The sequence below is a fragment of the Anguilla rostrata genome, chromosome 11 (genome assembly GCF_018555375.3).
Source record: "Anguilla rostrata isolate EN2019 chromosome 11, ASM1855537v3, whole genome shotgun sequence".
Classification (NCBI taxonomy): domain Eukaryota; kingdom Metazoa; phylum Chordata; class Actinopteri; order Anguilliformes; family Anguillidae; genus Anguilla; species Anguilla rostrata.
This window is the reverse complement of record NC_057943.1, coordinates 9,263,458-9,288,997: the sequence shown is the minus strand read 5'-3', so window position 1 is coordinate 9,288,997 and position 25,540 is coordinate 9,263,458. Positions and strand designations below refer to the sequence as shown.

The 25,540-nt window shown below is 39.2% G+C and overlaps 1 protein-coding gene and 2 long non-coding RNA genes across 8 annotated transcripts in view; all 3 read left to right on the top strand.

The window, feature by feature from the left end:
• The first annotated feature begins 1,674 nt into the window (after positions 1-1,674).
• LOC135233862 (uncharacterized) lies at positions 1,675-4,600 on the top strand. The gene is made up of 3 exons (XR_010323983.1): positions 1,675-1,945; positions 3,819-3,976; positions 4,520-4,600. It is a non-coding gene; the product is annotated as an uncharacterized LOC135233862 (long non-coding RNA).
• Positions 4,601-11,473: 6,873 nt separating this feature from the next.
• Positions 11,474-13,380, top strand: LOC135233859 (uncharacterized). The gene is made up of 2 exons (XR_010323980.1): positions 11,474-11,683; positions 12,280-13,380. It is a non-coding gene; the product is annotated as an uncharacterized LOC135233859 (long non-coding RNA).
• Positions 13,381-16,771: 3,391 nt separating this feature from the next.
• nphp4 (nephronophthisis 4) overlaps positions 16,772-25,540 on the top strand; it is a 154,725-nt gene continuing 145,956 nt past the window's right edge. For 2 of the 6 annotated variants that reach the window (XM_064297730.1, XM_064297729.1), the window contains exons 1-3: positions 17,122-17,250; positions 17,512-17,683; positions 18,662-18,817. In XM_064297730.1, the coding sequence (XP_064153800.1) occupies positions 17,210-17,250; positions 17,512-17,683; positions 18,662-18,817 (369 nt within the window). In that variant the 5' untranslated portion in view covers positions 17,122-17,209. Of the gene's footprint in view, positions 16,990-17,020; positions 17,061-17,120; positions 17,251-17,511; positions 17,684-18,661; positions 18,818-25,540 lie in introns of those variants that run through there. The other 4 variants (XM_064297732.1, XM_064297733.1, XM_064297731.1 and 1 more) reach the window with 4 other exon arrangements.

The following is a 25,540-nucleotide window of genomic DNA, read 5'->3' as shown; positions in this document are numbered from 1 at the left end:
CAGGAATAGTTGGAATAGAATATTGTTGCAGTTTTTTTTTAACACGGGTGAAGTCAGCCGTCCTTGCAACACTTGGAAAGTTTCAGATATAATGCTCTGTTCTTTTCGTCAGTGATCTTGTGCAGGCCAGTTTGTGTACAGTAGCTTACGTCATTCGATCGAATGTTGTTTACTGTAAGATTTCAAAGCTTTCTTATTAAAATAAGCACGAAACTTGTCGCGCTATACGAACATGTTTAATGAAATTACTTTGAGCAACAGGTGCGTGGTGCGGATTAGTCAGGTGATTTTTTAATTTATTAGGCCAATCATTCGTTTTCATGGGTGGAAGAAGTAATTCGGAAGATACTGGGGCATGTGTTTGAAAAATATTTTAATGCGTGAACATGAGCAGGCGGCTTCGGATACTACCCCATGTCTAAAGTCGCTGATCTGCGGGAGACTTTAGACTTTGTCCACTCTAGATGAACATTATAATTTCCTTTAATTACAATTTAGGTGAGAGCTGGGCAAAACCTGACACGGGGTAAAATATAACACCGAATTTTTAGGTACAGTAGATTCAATGAATATTTCCGGAGATACTGCCAAAAGTCTTGCTATATGCAAGTGATTTTAAATTGTTTTACGGAAGTGTTTTTCGGCTACTGTATTGTGTGTGTATGTCAAGGAATCGAAATGTATACAATCCTGAATAGTCTTATAGTGACTAACAGATCGCATAGTTTTGATATAGCATGCCAGCTTGCTGGGATTGCTAGCCATGCAACGATGCAGAGCTTTTAAAAGAGGCGTTATATGTGCTCTGTTTATGGGTTTTTGTCAATAAACAAACAAGCAGCAGAATTTTAGATCAACTGTAACTGATTGATGGTAGATTGTGACAGCCAGGTAAGAGGTTTTTACAGCAGCATGTCAACTCAATAATAACGTTTTAGTTTCTCGTTTTTTAGTTTAGCTTCCTCCTGTGTTAAAATGGATTATTTAAAATGATAAAAACTGATTTCTTTATGTGTGTGGCAAACACGCCTGCCACAGGCCACCGAAGTGGCTTTCTTTGGGGCCCTCCAGCACAGAGACACAGGGAGAAGATGTTAAAACAGTCCACATTTATTCCACGAGGGTTTGGCAAGATGGTATAGCCAAATGAGCAGATGTTAAACCCTGTCATGACAGAGAGCTCTCTGGTGTGGGTGGGGATGGCAGATTTAACCTGTGCGCAGTGATTACCTCACTACGCACAGGTGCAGCCACTCCTGTTCCTGGGTCCAATTAGCCTGGCCAATTATCTAATTCTTCACCAATTATCCAATTGGCCAGGTCTAATTAGCTTGACCCAGGGCAGGTGTGGCTGCTTAAACCAGCCATCCCCACACCACAATGTGCTTAGTAAGTGTCTTAAAGGTTAGCTCTGGCTCCATGACCACACCAAGATTCTTTACCTGATTTTTGTCAGTTAGAGACCCAAGTTAGATGACACACATTTCTCTAATATCTATGAATTGTGCCCAAATATTTTTAAATTGCCAACCACTTCTGTGGGTTTGTCCTTTATCACCAATGGTGTAAAGGACATTTCCCTCCTATTACAGATGACCAACTATTTTGCTTTCCAAACATTATTATTACTTATTACATTCATTTGGCAGACGCTTTTATCCAAAGGCGCCCTGCTGCCGCAGAGCGGAGTGGTCGAGCAGGCACATAGAATCGAGTCATGTCCTGCAAGTAGATGGGGGCTGTCCTGTTGGCAGCAGTGTAGGCAAGGGTCAGGGCTTTGAACCGGATCTCCAGTGCTTTGAACCATTAATCTCCAGTGCACTTGATTTACACCAGTTCTGTAAAATTCTGACATGATTAAAATGCTAATCATCATATCAATCTTTCCCTTGTCAGAAGTAAACCAACCAGCACCTGCAAGTGACATCTTTTTCTGTATAGAATGGTATGTACATTGCTGTAGCCAATTTGATGTGTGCTGTATGTTGTGTAAAAAGCCGGACACCCGCCGCACACATAGCGACCGCGAGCGCACTACGCGCGTAACTGAAGCGTAGTTGAAGTACTGTTATTACAACGCAGCGGGCGACGTCCTCTACACCAGATGCGAACGCATCGCGAACCGGCTGCGAAGCTTGTGTGACACAAGCCAACTGAAGCGTAGTTTTTCGCTGTTCTATTTTTTCGGCTTGTCGCGCGTCACGATGACCTGTTTATACACAGAAATATGCTCTAAAATGCTAGGAATACATGCTCTGATTTATATTTCATCTTTATATTAGGCTACTGGGGGTGTGTCCATAGTTCCCTCCCAGATATTTTATAAGCAGCTAAAAAAATACAAGCCTTTTTTTGTATTGTCCTTGCAGAAAAAAAAATGATGTAGAAGTGAATGCACCGAGCAGCGGTTTGTTAGCTCGAGTGTTGGAAGGTAGTTTTTAACCAACCGTATATTTGACTTCTCGCTGCTTACGCTACGCGTGCGGTGGGTGCCCGGCGTAGGTGAAAGTTTAATCATAACTGTTATAACTTTATTATTGCTATTTCATCATTTCATAGCTTCATGAGTCGTTCCGGAATCCAAATAACATGAACAATATATAGACCTCTCGCCTGTTATATTGTTTCTGTGAGGTTTGTAGAATTTGTTTTCTCTCAGGAGTGATTGAATTTTAGTCATATGATCAAAATATGGCAAGCGGTTCCAGAGCCAAAGTTCAGCACATTCAGGTCATTGGGGGGCCATTCAGTCCTCACTTGGGTCTCCTGGTTGGAACTAAAGGGTTCATGGAATGAACTGTATCTATATATATATTTTAATGGAATGACATTCTATAACATCTACCCTTAAATATACAGTTCAGTTTCTGTGTACTTTTGAATCCACTTGTCATGGTTCTGGGGTGTAGTGGCCTTGTGCTGCCACTAGAAGGCACCTGGCCTTTGAGAAGTTCTTAATTTGTTCCAGGTGTCTGATTTCCCAATTATTTTCACCTGGGGAGGTGCCTTTATAAGCACTGACAGAACAGCCATCTGCGCTTCTGTGTAAAATCCTGTTAACACAAAGCCGGTACGGTAGAGGTATAGGTGCTCGGTGGACGGTTTACTGAACTGTGTTGTGGTTGTTTCTGTGTCCTCTTAAGGCGAGTCAGTCTCTTAGCGCAGTGAGCGCATTCTGACACCTTAAGAGCATTTATACTTTTATTTTGAGCTCGTGTGAGCCGGTGGGTATCGGGACGTTGTCCCGGGTAATGTATTTTGTTTGTGTTTTTCTGAGCTGCGTCTCAGGGTTTTCTTTTCGCTGAGTACGTTTTGCTACTCAGTTGTCTTTTCATTTGAGACCAGTTTTGGGTTTGGTACCAGAGCTTTGCCTCTGTACCACTGGTCCTTTTCTTTTTTCGCCCCGGTTTTCACGGGTCGCTTTTGGTTTCGCGAGCCAGTTTTACGGCTGGACAAGGGGGTCCTTCGGAGTGGTTTTTTTTTCCGTGTTTTTTTGTTGTTGTTTAGGATCCTTTGTGTGCGGGAGTTGCTCTCCCAAGGATCTTATTTGTTTTGTGTTTTACTTTCGGGTGTTCCCCTTCCTTTGTCCTAACCGGTAGCGTTAGCTTTTCGTTCCCCTATATTCGTCGCTTCTGGTTCTCCAACACCCCCACACCATTATACCACTAAGCTCTAAAATCAGTTACCTTTTTAAATAAAAATGTTTATGCAAGTTACCCTTTTAGTTATGTTAGTAACATATCCTGTAATGCACTGCTAAGAGAATACAGAAATTAAAATGAGGATTATTTAACTTTTTTTTTTTTTTTTTTTACTAGGCTGTTTCATGGAAACCAGGACTTCTACAAAGGGAATGCATGCATTTTACTCTGTGACCATCCTGCACTCAGACTACTGGAGTTAAATTAACACTGTCTATTTTGAAAGGAAATGAAAGGAATCTGAAATGTGGCATTTTAATGTCACTTTATGGAAGGTAAGAAATTAAAGTTTAGCCTCATTATATAATTTAGTATATCTTTTTGGTATCATAAATAAAAAATCACACCCTCTGGTGCTTCTGTTAGGACATGTACAGACAGGTGACAAATTAAAGGAAAAACCAACATAAAGTGTCTTATTAAGGTGTTGGGCCACCACGAGCTGCCAGAACAGCTTCAGTGTGCTTTGGCATAGATTCTACGAGGCTCTGGAACTCTACTGGGGGGATGGAACACTTCTTTCAAAAGATATTCCCTCATTTGTTTTGATGATGATGATGATGATGATGATGGTGGTGAAGAGCGCTGTCTAACACATCGGTCCAAAATCCCCCATAGGTGTTCAATTGGGTTGAGATTTGGTGACTGAAAAGGCCATAGAATGTGATTCACATAAATTTCATACTCATCAATCCATTCAATGATCCCTCACGCCCTGTGGATTGGGGAATTGTAATTGTGGAAGAGTCCATTCCCATCAGGGTAGAAATGTTTCATATTCTGAGGTGATCACTCAGAATAACATTATTGATTTGTAGTGAGCCTTCCCTCTAAGGGGACAAGTGGACCCAAACCGTGCCAGGAAAATGGCCCCCACAGCATAACAGAGCCATGAGAATATGGTATACATCTGACCATATCACCTTTTTTTTTTTGCACATCTCTGTTGACCAATGGCTATGGTATTTGCACCACTGAACGCTCAGATGTGCATTTGCCTTGTAATGAGGGGTTTATGCACTGCAACCCTACTGTAATATCACTATTTATTTGTCGACAGACTGTTACAGTCTAATCACATCCTGCATTGACATTCTCAGTCACCTGAGGAAGAGTCGCTCTTCTGCTTTTTCTTACATATCGCACTAATGTATGAGCATCACGGTCATCGAATGTGTGCTTTCGACCACAATTTCAAACCCTATTTACTGATGTCTTTCCCACAGATCTAAATGCAGATGTCACTTTAATCACTATTCCTATTGAAACACTAGCCAGTTGAGCAGTCTTTGTGACTGAAGCTCCTACCATTCGTATATCAATCATGAACTCTCTTTCAAAGTCACTTAGATCTTTTCCTCTTGCCATCTTGATCCAAAATCGAGTTCAACTGGGCTTGCTCAGCGTTTTAATACACGCCACAGAACGTGACAGGATGTTAATTGTATCATGCAGTACTCCTGTATGGAAGCATCTACATTTGTTATGTTGAACTCTTCTGGCTTGTCTCTTTTCGTTGCAAATTTTGAGCTGGTCTTTTGATTCTTGTTGCTGATGAGAGGTTTGCATTTTGCAGTGTAGCTTCTGTAATTCTGCTCTCAAAATCCTCTGTGTATGGTGGCTTGTGATATTTTCGCATTTGTTCCTGGGAGACTGCTGGTGATGTCACTAGCTGGGTTTTTCTTCAAAGCTTTTAGGATTAATCTGTCATCCTCTGCAGTTGTCTTCCTTGGCCTACCAGTGCAATGTTTGTTTCTGAGCCCACCTGTAGTTTTTTTTTCTCAAAACTTTTCAGACTCTGGTACTTCATATACACAGTTTCTGTGATATCATTATTAATGAATTCTTAGAGTCCTCTCAGTTTATAGATTAGTTGCTCTTTCAGTCAGAATTAGTCCTCTGATATATGCCTCTGACTCCATGCAATCTCCACAGATGAGAACAAGTCTTATACCAAGACAAGACACTCACACCTATTTTATGTATGAACAGTTTACTTTCTTTTGCACAGCTGAAAATGGGAGGACTCAACACAAAAACAGCTGTTTCTGTAAAATGGTAAAATATATATGCATGTAAATACCGTGGAATAGAAGCTGATTGCACTTGTGAATCATATTCATATTTTGATCTCAAGTTCTAATGCCTTAAGTAGACAGCAAAAATAACTAAGTTCACTGTGGTTCCCATGTTTGCTGGTCATGTGTGTGCATATATGCCATCTTAGTACATTGTATATCTATAGCCTATTAAGGCATGTATCAAGTGAGGAAGTAAAGAGTTCATTAATGTAATTAAACTAATAATGAAAATGTATGCTTCATGTTCCAAAAAACCATAATAAATTCATAAATATGTAAAAAAACAAAAAAACATGATACACATTGTGATCTTTGTGAAATCATTTTAAATTGTTATTTTTACTTTCACATGCAAGTGCCCCAGGATGGGCACCCAAGTCACCCTAATGGTAGGTCCAAGGTATTCAAAACGCTCCCATATCATTGAGACAACATGTCCAGGGGAGGCAGCAGTGCATTATATATGTTATGTTGTCAGAAAGCAATTGGGATTTAATTGAATGAAATTCGCCTATGTGTTGCATGCTTATACCCCAGCCATGATATTCTGTGTGTGATGTTTTCACTTTTACAAACAAGTGTTAATACTGTCCTATTCTCCTTGCCATTCTAGTGCAATATCCAGCCACATTTTCATATTTATTTGTTTTAAGTTGCATAGTTGATGTTACAAGGTAGCACAGAATGTTGAAGTAATGCATTTTAAATTACTCTTCCCTTACCATTCAGTTAAACTCATGTACTGATGTAATGTTGAATTGGATATTGCAATAATAATTAAAAGTAATGGAGGTATTTTATCTTTTATTCTCCATTTAAAATTTTGCATTGTCATTGTTAAAAATGTAGGGAAAAAAATAGAAAAAAGGAAGACAGATTTGTTTGTAATTAATATTAGTGTTGTGAATAGTTTTACAATGTCTGTGTTTAAAATCGAAGTTGTTTTAATACTGTACAAATAGAAAACGAATAGTTCATATTTTAGGACAACTGCAGTCCGATTTTTCCTTAATTTCATTTTGCTGATCGTAACTGTGGTTGTATCGTTGGACTTTATTTTGAAATTTTCAGACCCGCGCGGAAGTCTGTCGCTAGCTTCACACTGGTCAGCGTTGGCCCATCCTCCGCAGTGACGCGATTATGCGTGTGAAGGGGGGTGGGGCATCAACAAGCATCCACGTTGTGACTGGCGAAAGCACGTGGGTGAATTTAACACCTGCGTCGTACTCTGCAGCAGGAATACACCCCAAACGTTTATTATCTATCCGTTCTTCAAACGACGTGTGAAAAAATGGAAATTTAATAAAGATCCCGTCGCCACCAGAAGGTGAGTATGATGTCGTATCCAGGTAGCCAATTATGACGACCTTGCGCCAACCTTGAATACATCTCGGCTAGCTAGCTAGACGGGCTAAAGCGGCTTCCGTCCATTGATCAGCCACTTTGAGCTATAACTCCGCTTGCCTTTTCCCATTTTCTCTGTTTATTCGGTTCATTTTTCTCGTTAAGTTTGTGTGTCCTTCCTTGTCCGTACGAGAATAGAGCCACAATGATTCTCTTGTTCCCTGTAGCTAGGCGTCCGTCTGTTGCGGGGATTAAAATAAAAGGCCCTTCTAGGACTGTCTAACCAGTTCAGCGGCTCCCGCTGTCACAGTACATTTGTAATGGTAGATTTAGTGCGTCGGATCGCTCGCTCGATCGTTGTAACTCGGCGATTTACCAATCCAGTCGTTTTAGGAATACGAAGTAGTTAGCTAGCTCAATCCACCGATATGCTAACGTGATAGCCGATTCATTGCGGCAGTGCTTTTCCCTTTCTGCAGTGAGCTACTGACTTTATGGGGGCTACACACATTTTTTTCGTTTTTGTAGGAAATACATGTAGCATGTTATCCAAGTGTCTTACAGTTTCAGCGGTGAGCTGCCCTACAGTAAAAACATGATTTTTCCAGGCACGTTGCTGGTTACGCCGAGTGCGGACGTGAGGTTTTGACAAGACGTGCGCAGATTCTTCTATAATTATGACTTCGAGTGAGCCAACATCGTGGATGATGTGACATCGAAGCCTCACTGTATTAAAGATACTTAATGACACTTGGCAGGAAGTGTTGTGAACGCCGGACCGCGTCCGTTCACCTTGAATTACTGGGGGACGCGTTAACTAGGTCGACTGTATCAATTACGTTCATGGGGTGGCAGTCGGTATTGCTGATGTGCTACCATTGCTAACGACGACGCACTTTATCGCGATGGTAAAATGTAGCCTATTTTTAGCAAACGGACGATATTTGGGTTCAGTAGTGCTTTGTGTCCGAGGAGTTTCTAGAATATTAGCTACAACTATCATCGCACCCCTGGCTTTGTCGCTAAATAGTGCAAGTTCAGTGAACAACGGAATGGACATTTGACAGAAAGCTGTACCACAATGATCTGGACACGTACGTCCATTCACGGCACATGTTTGCGCTCTCGGTGCAAGCTAGGATTACCGGACCTCCAACGCCTCCAAGGCTAATTGATTCATTCATTGATGTCCGTGACAGTCCGCTTTGGTCAGCGTGACGTAAATGTCGTGTCCGCCCAAGCGCGCCGACTGCGCATGCTCGAGTGTTGGAAGGTAGTTTTTAACCAACCGTTGCTCAGTATATTTGACTTCTCGCTGCTTACGCTACGCGTGCGGTGGGTGCCCGGCGTAGGTGAAAGTTTAATCATAACTGTTATAACTTTATTATTGCTATTTCATAGCTTCATGAGTCATTCCGGAATCCAAATAACATGAGCAATATATAGACCTCTCGCCTGTTATATTGTTTCTGTGAGGTTGGTAGAATTTGTTTTCCCTCAGGAGTGATTGAATTTTAGTCATATGATCAAAATATGGCAAGCGGTTCCATCGCCAAAGTTCAGCACATTCAGGTCATTGGGGGGCCATTCAGTCCTCACTTGGGTTTCCTGGTTGGAACTAAAGGGTTCATGGAATGAACTGTATCTATATATATATTTTAATGGAATGACATTCTATAACATCTACCCTTAAATATACAGTTCAGTTTCTATGTACTTTTGAATCCACTAAGCTCTAAAATCAGTTACCTTTTTAAATAAAAATGTTTATGCAAGTTACCCTTTTAGTTATGTTGTAACATATCCTGTAATGCACTGCTAAGAGAATACAGAAATAAAAATGAGGATTATGTAACTTTTTTTTTTTTTTTACTAGGCTGTATCATGGAAACCAGGACTTCTACAAAGGGAATGCATGCATTTCACTCTGTGACCATCCTGCACTCAGACTATTGGAGCTAAATTAACACTGTCTATTTTATTGTGCACGGGTATATGAAATGAAAGGAATCTGAAATATGGCATTTTAATGTCACTTTATGGATGGTAAGAAATTAAAGTTTAGCTTCATTATATCATTACATTCATTTTTTTTTTTTTTTAGTCATTTAGTTTAGTATATCGAGTCTCTGGTATTAATCTCAAGAATGGTACTGTATGTGCAACTTTGCAGAAACCAAGATAATAAAGGAAATTCAATAAAATTAATGTAAATAATATTTTTGAAAATATTTTCACTGCAATGCACTGCATGTTTTGTCATCCACGACAGTTGTACTGCGTAAGAAATAAATGCTTAAATATTTTTTTTTCTGCTAGCTCTCAGGATGGTATGCCCTTCTTTCTAAATGTGCTGTCATAACCTCAGAAATCACTTCAGATAGTAGGCCCTATATATTCAATTGAAACCAGTAATAACTGTAAATAGTTTTTGAGTGTAATTTGTAATATTGCATATGCTTCAGGCATATCTCTTGCTGCTGTTCTGTGGCCTCGCCTATTCCTGTGGAAGTGCAGAATATAAAATTAATGGAGAGTGCTGTCCAATGTGCACACCTGGTAAGTCACCATCTTTTATCAGAATAAAGCTTCTAATGCAGTAGATGTTGGCTTACCAGGGTTAAAAAGTGCTCTTCATTTTGTTGCCTTTGAAATGTGATTTCAACGAATACATTTTAACTTTGTTTTGTGATTGTTTTTCCCCATTAGGGACACATGTTCATGAACACTGCACAAAATTTGGTAGTACCTCCTGTGTGCCATGTGCTCAAAAAACATTCATGGACAGGCCCAGCAGTCTCCCTGAATGTTTGCCTTGCAGATTGTGTGACCCAGGTGAGAAAAGATTCATATTCAACTAACGTGTTCATTCATGACATGGCCATTTGTAACTTGCTTGACTATCTTTGTAATAATATACATTTTGTAAAGGAATTAAAATTTAACATTCTGTTTTCACTTCAGAACTCATAATTTAGTGTTAACAGGTCTGTTGTCAACATGCTCATATAATGTGTTAATATGGGTCTTTATTCTCTCTTCTTTTACAGGCTATTCTGCTTTAAAAATGGTCAGGGAGTGCACTCCCACCTCTGACACAGTGTGTGGGCCTCTGGATCACCACTACTGCACTAAGACCGATAAGGGGTGCACATTTGCACAGAAACACACCATCTGCAGGCCTGGACAATTCATCATACACAACGGTTAGATTGAATTAATATCTTGAAGGGACAGTTGAGAGTTTTTTTATATTCCAGTGTATGTTTTTGATTGGCGGATGCTCCTACAACAGCCATATTTCTCACAATACTGGCAGATCACCAAAAACTTCTGTAGGTATCTAAAATATCCTTCGTCACTAAAACTGAAATGGTATCGAACAACTCCACAAAGTGAACTATTCTTTTTTTATCCGTGTCTGTTTAGTAAAATTAACTCACTTAACTGCACCGTCTACATTTCTGAAAACTTCAGAGATTTTTAATTTCTTGACTTACCTTCCAATATATATTTGCACAGGAACAACATCGGCTAATACCAAATGCGGAGACTGTCCTGATAAAACTTTTTCCAATGAATCCTCGTCTGCATACTGCAAACCACACACAGAGTAAGTTTCCTACATTTATTCCCAAATAACATCATTTTCCAGATGAGTAAATCAGTCTGGGGTATAGCATACCAAAAAGAAGTTGTTACTCATTCTTATTTGTGTATTGATAATTATAACCCTACGGTTTATTTGAGATTTGGACTTATAATATGTTTATTTTTTTGACAGTTGCCAGTCCTTGGGAATGCAGGAAATTACAGCAGGAACAAACACATTGGATAGTGAATGTGGACCAAGAAATATTCCTGTTTACATCGTTATTGTGCCTGCGCTGCTTGTTTTAGCTGTTAGCTGTTTAGCAATAATTTTCATTTTAAAGAAGTTTCTCCCTCTATATGGTAAGTCTCTGAATTTTATTTTGAATAAACTTGTAAGTGGTGATGCAGTATTTTCTGAATTGAAATCTGTGTATTTATACAATAGATATGAGTGGTTAGCATATTAAATATTTAATAATTAATTGGGGAATTCAAAAATCAAAAGTAATGTAATCAAAAATTTACCATGGTAAATTTTTGAAAAAAAGAAAAGAAAAAAAGCTAATTCAGTACTCCATTGGTTGATTGGTTATATTCAATGTTAAAGGATTAAACAAGCAAATCATAAAGGAAAGGTAATGTTACATTTTTAAGTTATTCAGAACAATTTAAGATGTTATCAAGTAATTAAATAATGAATCGTTATTTTGCTTTCAGAGAGGAAGAAGAGAAAGAAGAACATGGTACGTGAGAAGCTTTTTACATTACGTGTCTGACTTTTCAAATTTTTCTATAGCAAAATTTCATTTGCTATAAGGTTAATTTATTTAATTAATTCAGGAGTCAGTCCTGGGGCTTTTATGGTTAATACTGTATTTACTGAGAGAAAATCTCCAATTTGCTAGCCAACAGATCTGGCAGAAGGAGAAGGAATGACCAGGACAGACCAGCCGCAGGATGAAGGTAAGGGAGCACATGACTTTATGGGGAAATAACAAAGACAGATAAAAACACTATTAGATGGGCTGTATGCAGCTAGTACTGCCGCTGTCACCTGAACTAACTGCCCCTGATACAGTTGGATGGACTTGCTCTGATATGGTAAAACCATTTTGATTCTGTTTTAATTTTAGATTTTTTCTGTACATATTTTGTATCACAAACCAAAGACTTGTGCGATCTTGTGAATTCCCAGCATGATTGACATAGCCAACACCACCAATGGAAAATAGCACATAGAGGAGCAATTATAAAATGTAAATTCATTGAATAGATATTGCTCCAAAAAATGCCAGTGTGAACAGTTATCAAATGTGGTATTTTTAATATGAAAAAAATATTAAAGATTAACATTTTGGAAAAGATTAACTTGTATTAAATGCTTACTGTGTAAATGTGATAAAAAGTGATAAATAATTCAAAACCCAATTCTTGACACAAGTAAAATGTTTAATTATTGACTCAGCACTACTTAAGAAATTGCTGTCTGCTATAGTTCAGTTGATGTTCCATTGCTTTTATATAATTCTTCGTTTTTGTGTGTATCATGTATCTATAAGGTGAAGAACACTGCTGGAAGAGGACTTCATATGACAGACTTACTGTAAGGGAAGATATGTGTCAATTCAGGATGGACAACAGAGATAACTGTTGTTTTGAGCTGAAAGTTATACTGCCCCAGAGTGGCAGCCATTAGAATGATGGAGCACCCTCCTCCAGATGCAGTTGGTTCAGCTCCTACTCCACACCTGTTACCTGCATAGCATTATCACCCATTGGCCTTCCAACTCGTCTCTCCGCATGAACAGAGTTATCCTTGCCCAGCTTCAGTTTTATAGCACTACTTAAGAAATTGCTGTCTGCTATAGTTCATTTGATATTCCATTGCTTTTATATAATTCTTCTTTTTTGTGTGTAGCAAGTATCTAATGTGAACACAGCTGGAAGAGGACTTCATATGACAGACTTACTGTAAGAGAAGATATATGTCAATTCAGGATGGACAACAGAGATAACTGTTGTTTTGAGCTGAAAGTTATACTGCCCCATAGTGGCAGCCATAAGAATGATGGAATGCCCTCCTCCAGATGCAGCTGGTTCAGCCCCTACTACTCCACCCCTATTACCTGCATAGCATTATCACCCATTGGCCTTCCAACTCGTCTCTCCGCATGAACAGAGTTATCCTTGCCCAGCTTCAGTTTTATAGCACTATTTAAGAAATTGCTGTCTGCTATAGTTCATTTGATATTCCATTGCTTTTATATAATTCTTCTTTTTTGTGTGTAGCAAGTATCTAATGTGAACACAGCTGGAAGAGGACTTCATATGACAGACTTATTGTAAGAGAAGATGTATGTCAATTCAGGATGGACAACAGAGATAACTGTTGTTTTGAGCTGAAAGTTATACTGCCCCAGAGTGGCAGCCATTAGAATGATGGAGCACCCTCCTCCAGATGCAGTTGGTTCAGCTCCTACTCCACACCTGTTACCTGCCTGGCATTATCACCCATTGGCCTTCCAACTCGTCTCTCCTCATGAAGAGTGTTATTCTTGCCCAGCTTCAGTTTTATCTTGTGATTGACATTTATGCACTGTTTATGTACATTTTTATGTTTTTATACCTGCACTATACAAATAAAATTGAGCTGAACTGAATTCAGTTCATTGGAGCAAAAAGACAAAAGTTAGTGTCATTAACTCTTGACGTCTTATTATCAATTCACATATCTTTTTAATTTAACCTTATCTAATTGGTGAATGTGCTTATCTAGATATACAGCCATTTGCTGGCTTGTCAAAAATAGCCGAATACCAGCATACATGTGCACATTATATCTGACCATTAAATTCACATTTCATTATATTAAAAAAACATTGGGAAAGAATTATAACGCAAAGTACACCGGCAATTATTCATCTTCAACGGAATTAGGCTTAAAGTGAATCAGAAACTTTGCTTCATTGCACTCAGCTACAATGACAATATATTCTAAAAAAACATTATCCACAGATTGACAATGAAGGAAGTATTCTGTAACATATAAACACATTAACACAGTACAATGTTCATAATCAAATGGTCATAAGACTTGTAAATGGATGGTATATGAATACAGCTTTTCTAAAAAACTGGCAGTACCAGGATTCAACCACACAGGTGTTTTCTCTCACCTTCTCGTGCATTACAGTCAGGTACCACGGCAACCGGCCTCTTGTGCCGCTGGCCACAGCATGGTGGGCAGAGCTGGGTTTTTTTGCCTTCAGTCTCTCTAACTACTTCTTCATCCAAACAAGAAGAACGTAGAATATCCCTTTGACGAATCAAACACCTGCAGGCTTAAATGCAACATTGCTCAATTTCTATGTAACACACATAAAATTCAAAATACAAATGGTGACAGACTGGTAATAAAAATCACACCACCAAATCCTGTACATGTGAATGGTTTACTTGTTTTCACCGCTTTACACCCTTGATACAGGTCTGAACACAGTGTTGTCGAAGACAGGGTTAACAAGAAACAGCATCCGTTTAATATTTTTTATAAGTAGATCATGATTATTCAATTGCACATTTTTAAGGAAGGTTTGGTTGTACGCTTTATTTTCAGGGACATTAAAATAGTTGAAGTAGTTACAGGTTTTCTAAAAACACAGGATTTTGGCTTTGTCTTCCTCTGGGTGGTTTCTTTGAATATAGCCAGGGCAAAGCTTATCTTATTAAGCCTGTGATATCATGCTATGATTGTGCAGTTAAACCAGCGACACAGAAGATAAGATTACAACTGATATTTGGAGATCAGCTATATGTAGGTGAACTTTCATCTTGTGAATAATGCACACTTACTGGGTTTGAGACGGTTGGTTGAAGTGTTGGGACACTTCAGACACTCACTGTCTGCACAAGACAAGTGATACAGCATGGGAAAATATTAACATTCCATTACTGGCATTTAGCAGTTGCTCGTCCAAAGCAACTTGCACAACCTTTTTTTTTGCTTCATTACATAGCATCCATTTATACAGTTGGATATATACTTAAGCGGTTTTACTGTAAGTACCTTGCTGAAGGGTACTACCTAACTGGGAATCAACCCTGAAACCTTTGAATCACAAGCCCATGTTCTTTATCCATTATAATTCTTCGGTCACCTTGCTGTGTGAGTTTGACAGCATGGTATCTGTGGCTGCAGGCTTTGAGTTTTTACTCCACTCCAGCGGGCTGTCTTTGGCCTTCCCAATGCGGTCTTCTCCTGCACAGCTGCCATCATTGCCCCTGGAAAGAGTTCCCCTGAGTACAGAAAGCACCAAAGCGGTGCATGGAGCTACAACTGCAACATTTACACATCTAGTGATTTTCTGCACCAGGAGTATTCATGAGTATTGACTGGCCCAGTACAGAGTATATACTAGCAACTACTTTCTTACATGAACAACACATCAAAATGCCCATGCAGATACCCGTCCTCTACAAGCAGTGCTTCCACATCATATTGTCTATATAATTACAGGCTAGCAGTTCACAGCAAAAACAAAAAATAAAGTATAATGAATATTCAGTGTAGGCTACTGTCAATATTTTTGGTTTGTCAACCGGCTGAAATCATGGAGCCAACAATTCACATGAAATAATATTTTTTTAGATTTCATTGCAGCTACATTAAAAAAAAATCTTATTAATCTTGTAAATTAGTCATCCACACCTACACGTATAAGGAGTTTTAAAGTCACTCCCAAAAAGCATTTGACTGGTAATTTAGTATGAACGGGACGAATATACCGTCAAAGTGTAGGCTATCAAACAACCAGTTGGCTTTAACTGAATGCAGAACTAGAAGAGCATTGAACCGACGATTCTACTTTGTTGTCAGCGTTGCTAAGTAAAAGATACAACATCGGGATATTTCTGGAAAGGTTTGTTACATTTTTTTCCTCCTTCATTAATGCGCTGTCGACTATAATTACAATACAGGCTACTTTATTTCCAAAATACAGTTTTTAGCTAGGCTGTGAAACCGAATTTTTGGCAAAAGAAATATGAATTGCGTTACCCTGAAAACAGTATCAGAGTACGGAAGAGGATTAGGGTCACGAAATTCTTTTTCGAGTTCTGAGATTAAAGTCAAAATTCTGAGAATAAAGTCAGAATTCTGATTTTAAAGTCAGAACTCAAAAAAAATTTCACGTGGCCCTAATCCTCTTCCGTATACGCCAAATGCACGGCTTCTTAAGAAAAAGTATTTTGTGGTCTGTACTTTCTTTCTAGGATAGATAGCGCCATCTGCCGATTAAGGCGTGTATCACATAAGTACCTTGGGAGACGACCTTCAGCATTTTAAATTCAAAAGACTGTTATTGGAAGTGACTGGTAAACCAGTTAGTGATTAGAAGTGTCATGTTAATCAGTCAGTGATATTATTGTAACAACTAAAAAAAGGTGCAACCTGAGTGGTTGGAGGTGAACTCCAAATGGGAGCCTTTTAAATAATTATAAACCTCAGGGATAGAGACACAGCAGAGACCAGTGCATCTCAGTGTGCATAATGTTCAATGTTAAATCACGCTTTAGACAGATTATGCAGATGCAGCTTGACCAGGTCCAAATTCACTCTATCAATTTTCTTCACTCAATCAAGATTTTCCTAGACATACGTTAACTTAACATAAATTAACATTGAATACTTTAATGTTGTAGTCTTGCTACATCTGGTCTAGAAAAATGTTCAAAAATACTCGGATAGATACACTTACTGGTGGGTTCTCTTTTTTATGGATAAGAGCATATCCTGAAGTAAGGTATTTATGTAATTTAAGCAATGTAAGCTTATGTAACGGCAGATTTTCCATTCACAATGAAGGGTGGAAACACGTTATCAGTGCCCCTTCTTGTCCAATGAACTCCGCTCTGTGTTAACGCAAAATAAAAATCTTTGGTGGTGCTGTGCTTGGGAACCGTTGCTGCATCTCCCTGGCAACATCAAGCCAAGCAGTAGATTATACTATTAGCTACAGAATTAGAGGGGGGAAAGCAATATTACATTCATACAAAGCTTATTTTATAAGAAAAAGATGCAACGTATTTAAAATTAGGCATTAGTATGGTGTACAATAATATGTGTCTTTGATCTCTACAATAAATGTCATATTGTATTTTCGATAAGGATTTAAAGAGTCACATACGTACCCCTATGTTGAGTAGTAGAACAAATTCAATAGTAACGTCATGGCGGAGGCTGCGATTGAAATTTACAGCTAGCAAGCTGGGTAAGTTTCTTATTGTTTATTACATTAAATGTTCGCATGTTATAGTTACACACACATAAAGGAATTAAAATGTAATTCCTATTACTTTCTAATTTATACGGAGTGACTGCATGGCGGAACCTATTGTTGGTTGCACATATTCGCTTGCTATTTTTACTAACGTTAGTCAGCTATCGATACCTTGCTAACGCGCTGCATTTTAGCTGGCTTAATTATCAATATGATGGTGTTGCTGTCATTGAATTACGGTGACTTTTCCCTGTAAGTCTGGTTGTGTAAGAAAGGGATCACGTCTGAGTCAGAATAAGTTCTAGTATAAAACATGCGTTGTTGATATGGGGAGAACAGCCAGCTAGCTGGTTGCCAGTTGCTAGCAAAACCATAGTTAATAGTTAGACTAAGTCAACGTTAGCCGCCAGAATCTCTGCTTTTCTGCAAAGGCTAATTTAGCCAATTAACATAGCTAGCTTAGTTAAACAGCTCCCTCGTTAACGTTAACTTTTTATCATATTGTTTCTACAGTCTTTCTATATATACTGGTTCTCTAACTTTCACCATGACCGAGTGGAGAACATTGTTTGATGGTAGCCGAGTGATTCCTCCTCACAACCAGAGTGTGCGTCTGGCTGAAGAGCTACCTCCAGCGTGTTTTCAGATTGCACTGAAACATCTCCAAGGAGGTTCCATTGGACAGGTAAGGTAATTTAGCCTGAACAGGTATTACAGTTTTTAGGTTTGACAAACGGAGGGGAAATGATATCTGTGATATAGCTGGTTAACTTCTTGTAAAAGATTGGTTTTACGTGGAATTCGTATAAAATATAATCTTTGTCAGCAAAGGAAATGTATCAGTAATGTGTAGGAAACGAACCAGAAAAGAGATTGATTATTATTTAATTCAGGAACCAACAGTTTAAGAGGCCATTGTGAAGTTTAAATCAATCCCGAGTAGTGTTTCTTAGAATAAAATAAGTTTTTGCGGGCTACGCCAGATGAGTAATGTTTGTCCTTGCAACATAAAAATATGCTTGTTGGTGACCCCTCAATGGAGATTTGATCTTTGTTTTTATACTTTCCCTTTTGCGTTTGTGTTGTTTAACAGTGTACTAAATTTTGTTGTTACAGACATTGTAAACGTTTTTAAACAATAAATATTACTGCAGTTGCTGAAATACAAGTCATTTTTGTATTGTTGATTACTATTATTTACTCGTGGTCAGATGTTGATCGTGCCTGAGTCAAACACAAAAAGATGGCTGCAAACTACTCAGTATTTAGACAGTTTCTTAGCATCACCTTCTCACTACAAGACTAGAAAACAGTTCTGTGTGAAAACACTGGGTAGCCATTTTAGAAGCTGCTATTCTTTTCTGACCAATTGAACTTGAACTTCAATCAGGTCTTTCAGGAGGACATAGAAAATTAGAAGAGAACCTTGGAAACTGATAGGCCAGTGTCCCAAGATCACCCTTGTAGCTGGTGGCTGGAGTTTTCAATAAATAAAAAAAGTTCTGGTTTGATTTCATAGATACCTCAAGCACAATGCTTAGACTGCTTCTTTTTATATGATGCTGTCAATAGGTGTGTTTTTCTTTGAGAAAGAGCTGTGGCGGGGAATAATTTGTCAGTTGAGTGATCACTCAGGCCCCTCTTTCTCCCTCTGATCCCCCAGCGCCTGCTCGAGGGGCTCCAGGGGGTGAGGTTTCAGCTGCGAGTCTCCCTATTTGATGTCAGCCACCGACACTTTTTCGGGAGGACGTGGAAGAGCCCGTTGCTGCACCAGACGAGGACTGGCTCGGGGCAAGCCGGCAGGGTGCCTTTTAATGAGGTGAAGTGCAGTGTGCTATCTGTCTCTCTTCTGAAACCTGTCGTCACCATGCCAGAGCTCTGAGATGTTGACGCTCCTGGGCCATCTTCACATGTTAAAAGTCCACAGTTGTCTTGGAATTCTGAAATCATAAGCACGACTCAGGCGAAGTTTTATAAGTGCATGTGTTGCCTCCTACTACTTTTTTTTATTATGCGGTGAAATTTGACGTTCTTGCATGGTTTCAAAACCAACTTCAATCATAAGTGTAGCACTGGTCTCCTCAGGTACTTGTATATCAGTGCGGACACAGGCCTCATACAAACCTCTTACAAACCACAGAATTCATTTTAAAGTCAGATAGAGAAAGGGGTGTGAGCTGCGAAAGCTATACACCATGTTTATATTTTTCTCATAAGGGGCATACATGATTAGATCCGCACATGTGTGTAATAGAAAGGCTTGTTTAATAGAAAATAATTGCTTTTGTATTAGCAGGAATCACAAAGGGACAGCACTGGCACATTATTTTTTTTTCTGTGTGCGTGATGAGAACATTATGCATGTTTTGAGGGAAAACATCTCCAGGGTTTGATGATGGGGATCATTGTTTCTGCCTCTGAAAAATATTTTTCAGCACCATGATACAGAACTTTTGTCTGTCTATTCAACTCTTGCCTTTCTTAAAGACAGCTGCTTAATTAAAGCACAAGGTATCATCTAACGATTGGCACTTACAGAGTTGCCAAGTTCCTGGCAGTTTAGCTATGAGGAGCCTGGGCCCCATTATGTCCTTCAAAATACACAAAACTGTTTTCTTCTAAAGAGAGTGTGATAATGGGGACTTTGTAAACCTGAATAAGCACATTTTATGTGTTCCATGACCTCGCTTTGGTTTCATTTTCATCAACTGCTATAGCAGCAAAATGAATAAAAGCAACAAACAGGAAAAATAATAAAATTATGTGTACTGTGCAATTAATTGCATATCTGAAAAGGTAGTCCAGGTTACAGGCAATTGTATGTTTTGGGTCGCTTCCATATGCTAGAGCAAAACGATAAAATATCAGCATAGTCAAGAAATATTTTGAAAAAAACTTTGTAAATTAAACATTTCATTGAAATCTGAATTTTCGGTACGATAAGATAGAAAAGAAAAGACATGATGATTTAAAAAATTATGAAAATGTTGAGTTTTCTGTACGCTCATTATGCTTTGTGAAGCTGTAGTTTAGTTGCTCTCATCAGGAAGTCACTCTAATTGGTGGCTCATTCTAATTAGCGTTCAGTACACAAGGCATGTGACAAATATTACAACAAAAACAAGGCCAGCTTTGAGTATGTTGTGCAACCTTCGGATGGTACACAGTAGGTATGTTTATCCTACAAATTAAGTCAGGAAGTGGCTTTTGCAATGCTTACTTACTCCTAAAATAAGCATTTACTGCCCAAAAACACAAACGTCCAAATGTCTTCGGTCGTTAATATATGTAGTCCCTCCAGTGATCGCATTCATTCATTTACCAAAAAAAAAAGAAAAATAGTAATTTAGAGTGTTTGGCTCTAAAGACGTTCTGAGATCAGGAGCATTAAAAATATACTGCCGAATACTTAATATTCATGTTGGGCCACAGGAGAATGACCGTACGGCTCAGGTGAGAGGAGATAGAAGTCTGGAGTGGTAACTAGGCCACTTCATAGCAGCGGGCAGTAAGGGGAGTTCTGTACTGGTAAGCTTCAAATATCAGCTGGACAGAGAGTGAGTTCGGTGGATGGCTAACAAGGACCCAGCCCCAGGTTCAGCCTGCTCATTTTTCAGAGACAAACAAGCATTATCTTTCCCATCGTAATGACTGATGGCTTTCATATTTCTCCCCCCTGAAGCTTCCAGTTTTTGGAGGCTAAATGGAAGAAAATGATCTGCTATGAGATCCTGAGAGAATAATGGGGAATTCTTTTCACTTGCCAGAATTTTTTTCTCAAAGAGTAAATGAATGTGCAGTGTCTCGCACAACATTCTGTTTATTGGTTGCTGAAATAATCTTCTGTTAAGATTTCAGAAAAATAATAACATGTTTAGAATATAAAGGATGCTATTTAAAAAGACTTATGAATGATGAGCCTTTGCATGCAGGTGTAATCAAGCGATAAATATACCGCATGTGATATCCGAGACAGCAGTTATGAGAAAATGCCACCTCATTCTGAAATTTATATGAGTTTTGTATCATCTTGTTCTTGAAATGAGAAACGTGTCATTGCCTCCAGTTTCACCAGGAATGGTACACGTGGGCTACAGGGCAGTTATGGTTCTATTCTAATTGTCCATTGTTCTTACTGGCTCCAGTACTACTAGCAATGATTTCCCAACCATGCAGGCCTCCGACAGTTTTTTGATGGAAATGTGAATCGTTTGGTGATTTATGCAAACTGAAGAAACATAATAGTTTTGGCTGTATGCCTGGCGACAAGGTCAGGGTACAAACAGTCTCTCTATAATGAAGAGTTCTGAGAAGGTCTGATCAGGATTCTCAAGTGCAGTATTGGGTTGACCTAATTAGCTACCATTATTTGATTGAATTTATATAACAGCAGACTTAGTTTTCTTATAGAATTGTATTTTTGTGTAGTTTTGAAAGACCTGAAAAAATGTTATAAGGAAGAAAATAATTGATGGCTTGATTTCCACCTTAGTGCATTTATGTGTGACAGAGACAATCAAGAGAATGGTGAACACTTGTACAAAACACACGTCTAACATGTGCTCTTTACCGGATTTTGTGGGATGGAGACTCAATATAGAGAACATAGCGTTGGGCTGGACTGCATCTCTGTCTGTGCGTGTGTGTGTGTGTGTGTGCTGCACCTTCCTGTTCACTGTTCCGTCCTCTCTGTTTCTCCAAACCTTACTTATTTCTGTTCTTCTCTCCTTTCATCCATGTCCTTTTCTCTCTGGTTGTCTCTACACTCACTGTCCCCCCTCCCTCCCCCACTCCACGGAGCATATACATCGCCTTGGCGTTGCGCTGACAGTTAAAGCTGACTCCTGCCCCTTGACTGTGAGTCTCGGGAATAGATGGCTGTTGTCACGGTATCGCCGTGACGACTGCCCTCCCCAGTCTGCAGCCGGGCACGGCTCCCGTCCATCACGCCTTCTTCCCCCCCGTTTCAGCGCTCACAGCATCGATCTCTGTGAGGGTCTCTCTGTCTTTCCCCGGCCCAGGAATCGAAAGGCCTGACGGGATCTTAAATGGCAGACGTGAATCGCTTTTTCACCGAAATCCATCAAAATGGAGACGTGGAGTCACAGTATATACTCTCCCACCTCTTATCTTAAAAGCACACAGGGGTTTGGATTAGGATCCTATTAAACAATTGATTGTTTTCAGACCCACCCCTGTGAGCTCAGCTCAGGAAAAGCTATGAGAGACTTTTTTTTAGATTAAATCTTAATGAAAGAAGACTATTTTAGATGACAGTTTTAATTAAATTGAGGTTCAATAAATGATGGGACTACAGTTTAATAATCTCAGCAACCTTAAAGAGGTATTGTTTATTATTTATTTGGATCCCCATTTGTTGTCGCCAACTACTTTTCCTGGCGTGTGCATAAAAAAGAGTAGATAGTTCACATTATGAAGGTTTTTTTTTTTTTTTTTAATTTTGAATTAAGTTTCAGTGTAAGTGTTTGATTGGCCTGGACAGTTTTTGCGTGCTGAAGGATATTTTGGATGTTTGAATTTCTGTTTCTTTTTTCTTTCATCATCCTGTGACCTGCATATGTCTTATGAAGTCTTTCCCACAGGTTGAGAACTTTATTTGTGCTGGTGTTGGGGTTTTTTTTTTTTTGGGTGGTTAAGTTGGGGGGTCTGCGGTCCAGAAAGAGATCACATTTTGTGTTGAGCCACTTTTATATATTTATTTATTTATTTATCTATTTTGGTGGTCAGTGCACTTGTATTTATGTTTTTACTTTGGCCGTGTCTTCAGAAGAAACTGAAATCTGTACAGCACTTTTCCGTGTGAAGTTGTACCGGCGACATAGAGAATGAACAGAATGAAAATGCAACCCATGAACTAAAACAATTTTTGCATTAATGGTATCAGTTACAGACAAACCTTTATGCTGTATGAATTTGGAGGATAATATAGTCAGTCACATACAAATTCTAGACATAAGTTAAGGGCTTTAAAGTCATTGGTACCTGATAGCCAAAATGCCCTAATTTCTAGAAAACACAATGATTTTCATCAATTTCAATTAAATTAGTATGGCTGTATGCCACTTTGACGTTTGAAAGGAAAAAATATGAGTACAGAAGTATTGTATGTTTCTCATAGAAATAAGTAACTACCGAAAAATCTTTTCAGGCGGGTCGCCCAAATAGACCCAAATGTCGGAAACACCGTAGCGTCTTTCGTTTGTGCCCTAAACTGATTTTTTTGGTTATTCCCTCACTACCCTTTTTCAGATTTTATTTTAAATTATAGGTGGTATCAGTTAGCATATCAATGCACACTGATTGCTTCTGCTTAAGTTGAAAGTACTTATTCTTAGCATATTTAACCTTTAAGTTTTCTCTTCAAAATCCACACAGGATAGGCATAGTCATACTTGTGTTTTTATAGAAGTGTTCCAGCCTGCTCTGATTAAGTGGGCTGTGACACCCTTGGACGGAGTATAAAACCTGTTTGACAAGACTCGTTTTCATGAACCTCTGCAGACTTATAAGAAGATACAAAGTTAAATTTCAGTATTTTTCAGTATTCAGTATCTCAATTGCTCTGCACAGTTGTTACGGCGTGTCTCTCTCTGGGATCATTGTCAGCACTTCTGGGTGGAGAAACACCTGTAAAATGCCTCATGCGATTATTTTTCCATAGATTGCGTTGTTGCCGTTCTCGTTGTTAGTGTTAATCAGTTTAACCATCAGGGTCCAAGTTGAACTATGCGGTTGTTCCCTGTACTTGGACCGGTACTTCTCTCTAGGGGTTTCGTCATACTTGTTCCTGGTTATGGTTATACACTTTGTTGTACGTCGCTCTGGATAAGAGCGTCTGCCAAATGCCTGTAATGTAGTGTAATGTAATGATTGTTTTCAAAGTTGCGGTTTCAGGGGAACGTTCTGGGAAATTTGTGTCATATTAGGAAATTTGATCAATGCACTCGCTATCGGTCTTTTTATAGTGTAGTGATGCTCATAAGCCAGTAAATGGTAAATGGACTGCATTTATATAGCGCTTTTATCCAAAGCGCTTTACAATTAATGCCTCTCATTCGCCAGAGCAGTTAGAGGTTAGGGGTTAGGTGTCTTGCTCAAGGACACTTCGACATGCCCAGGGCGGGGTTTGAACCGGCAACCCTCCGACTGCCAGACAATCGGTCTTACCTCCTGAGCTATATCTCCCAGTAAACGCTAGATCTGTGGGCTACGTGCGGCTGTAGGTACGTGTTAATTCATTTTGCAGATAAAGTCCATAATCTTCTATCTGGAGCAGTGATTTCTGTTCAGTTCTGTGCTTATGGCTGGTGAAGTGTTACCCAGTGGCCTGGTCCAGAGTGGAGCTCTGGGTGTCTTCATGGGCAAAAGCACGTGGAGAGAACCATGAAGGAAGCAGCCCTGATGCCTGTTAGGATAACATGGTGTGGCAGACTCGGAGTCAGTTATAAGTGTGCTGACAGGACAGCAGCCCAGGTGTTGAGGCAGAGCTTACTGTATAAGATGACATCAGAAATTGCCTGCTCTGTGTGTGTGTGTGTGTGTTATTATATTTGTACACATGCACACACACACTGACACATATGCATGTATGTGTCTATGAAATTGAAACAATACTACAGAATTTGCCTGCCAGTGATCAGTTTGCAGCAGATGTAACCATTTTTTATTTTGACTAAAAAAGATTCAGTTACTTTCAAACTCCATGTCGGGTTTGAAATGGGTTTTTCTGGAATGGCTCCTTCAGGAAAAGGTCAGCAGACATTGTGCTGAAAATAGCCCAAAAAAGTAAAGAAATATTCCAAATAACTTTTGTGCACACATTTTATAATAACTTTTTAGTATGCAGTGCAGTATGTAAGCTTGTAGCGCACTTTTGTTCATAATTGGCTAAATGTCCTTCTCATCCTGATAGATGTTAATAAATGAAAAGGTCTTAGAGAAAAATCAGGTCTCACGGACTGCCATAGGCTCTCAAATCAGCCACTCAAAATTTCACTGTGCCTGAAAAGCCAATCAGGACCATTTCTTAAAGTCCCTGTCCAGCCTGCCTGTCAATCATGTTGCTCGTTCACAGCATTGCCTGAGCAAACAGTGTGGGCGGGGCTACGTAAGACCAGAGCAGAGGTAACGTTACTGCAAAAGCTAGACAAGCTATAGGCCAATGACATGAAAATCCGGTACCATCTTATAATCTTACGTTTAAACTCCACTGCTCATTGTGCGTCATTGTGGAACAGGTGGTACTGGAACTGTATGGACTTGACTGCAGAGCATGGAGTGTGGCACTGCATTAAGGGCTAGTGCCTTAGGTGGATGTGCTGTGTGTGTGTGTGTGTGTGTGTGCATGTTTGTGTGTGTTTGTGTGTGTGTGTGGGGGTTGGCTGGCTGGCTTGCATATTTGCTTAATTTAAAGATTATTAAAGAAGCCCATAAAATGCCCTTTGTGTGGAAAATAGTTTGTCTGCTCTTTCCCGAATTGCATATAGCCTAGACTTTTATTGATCGCTTTTTGTGAGTGTGC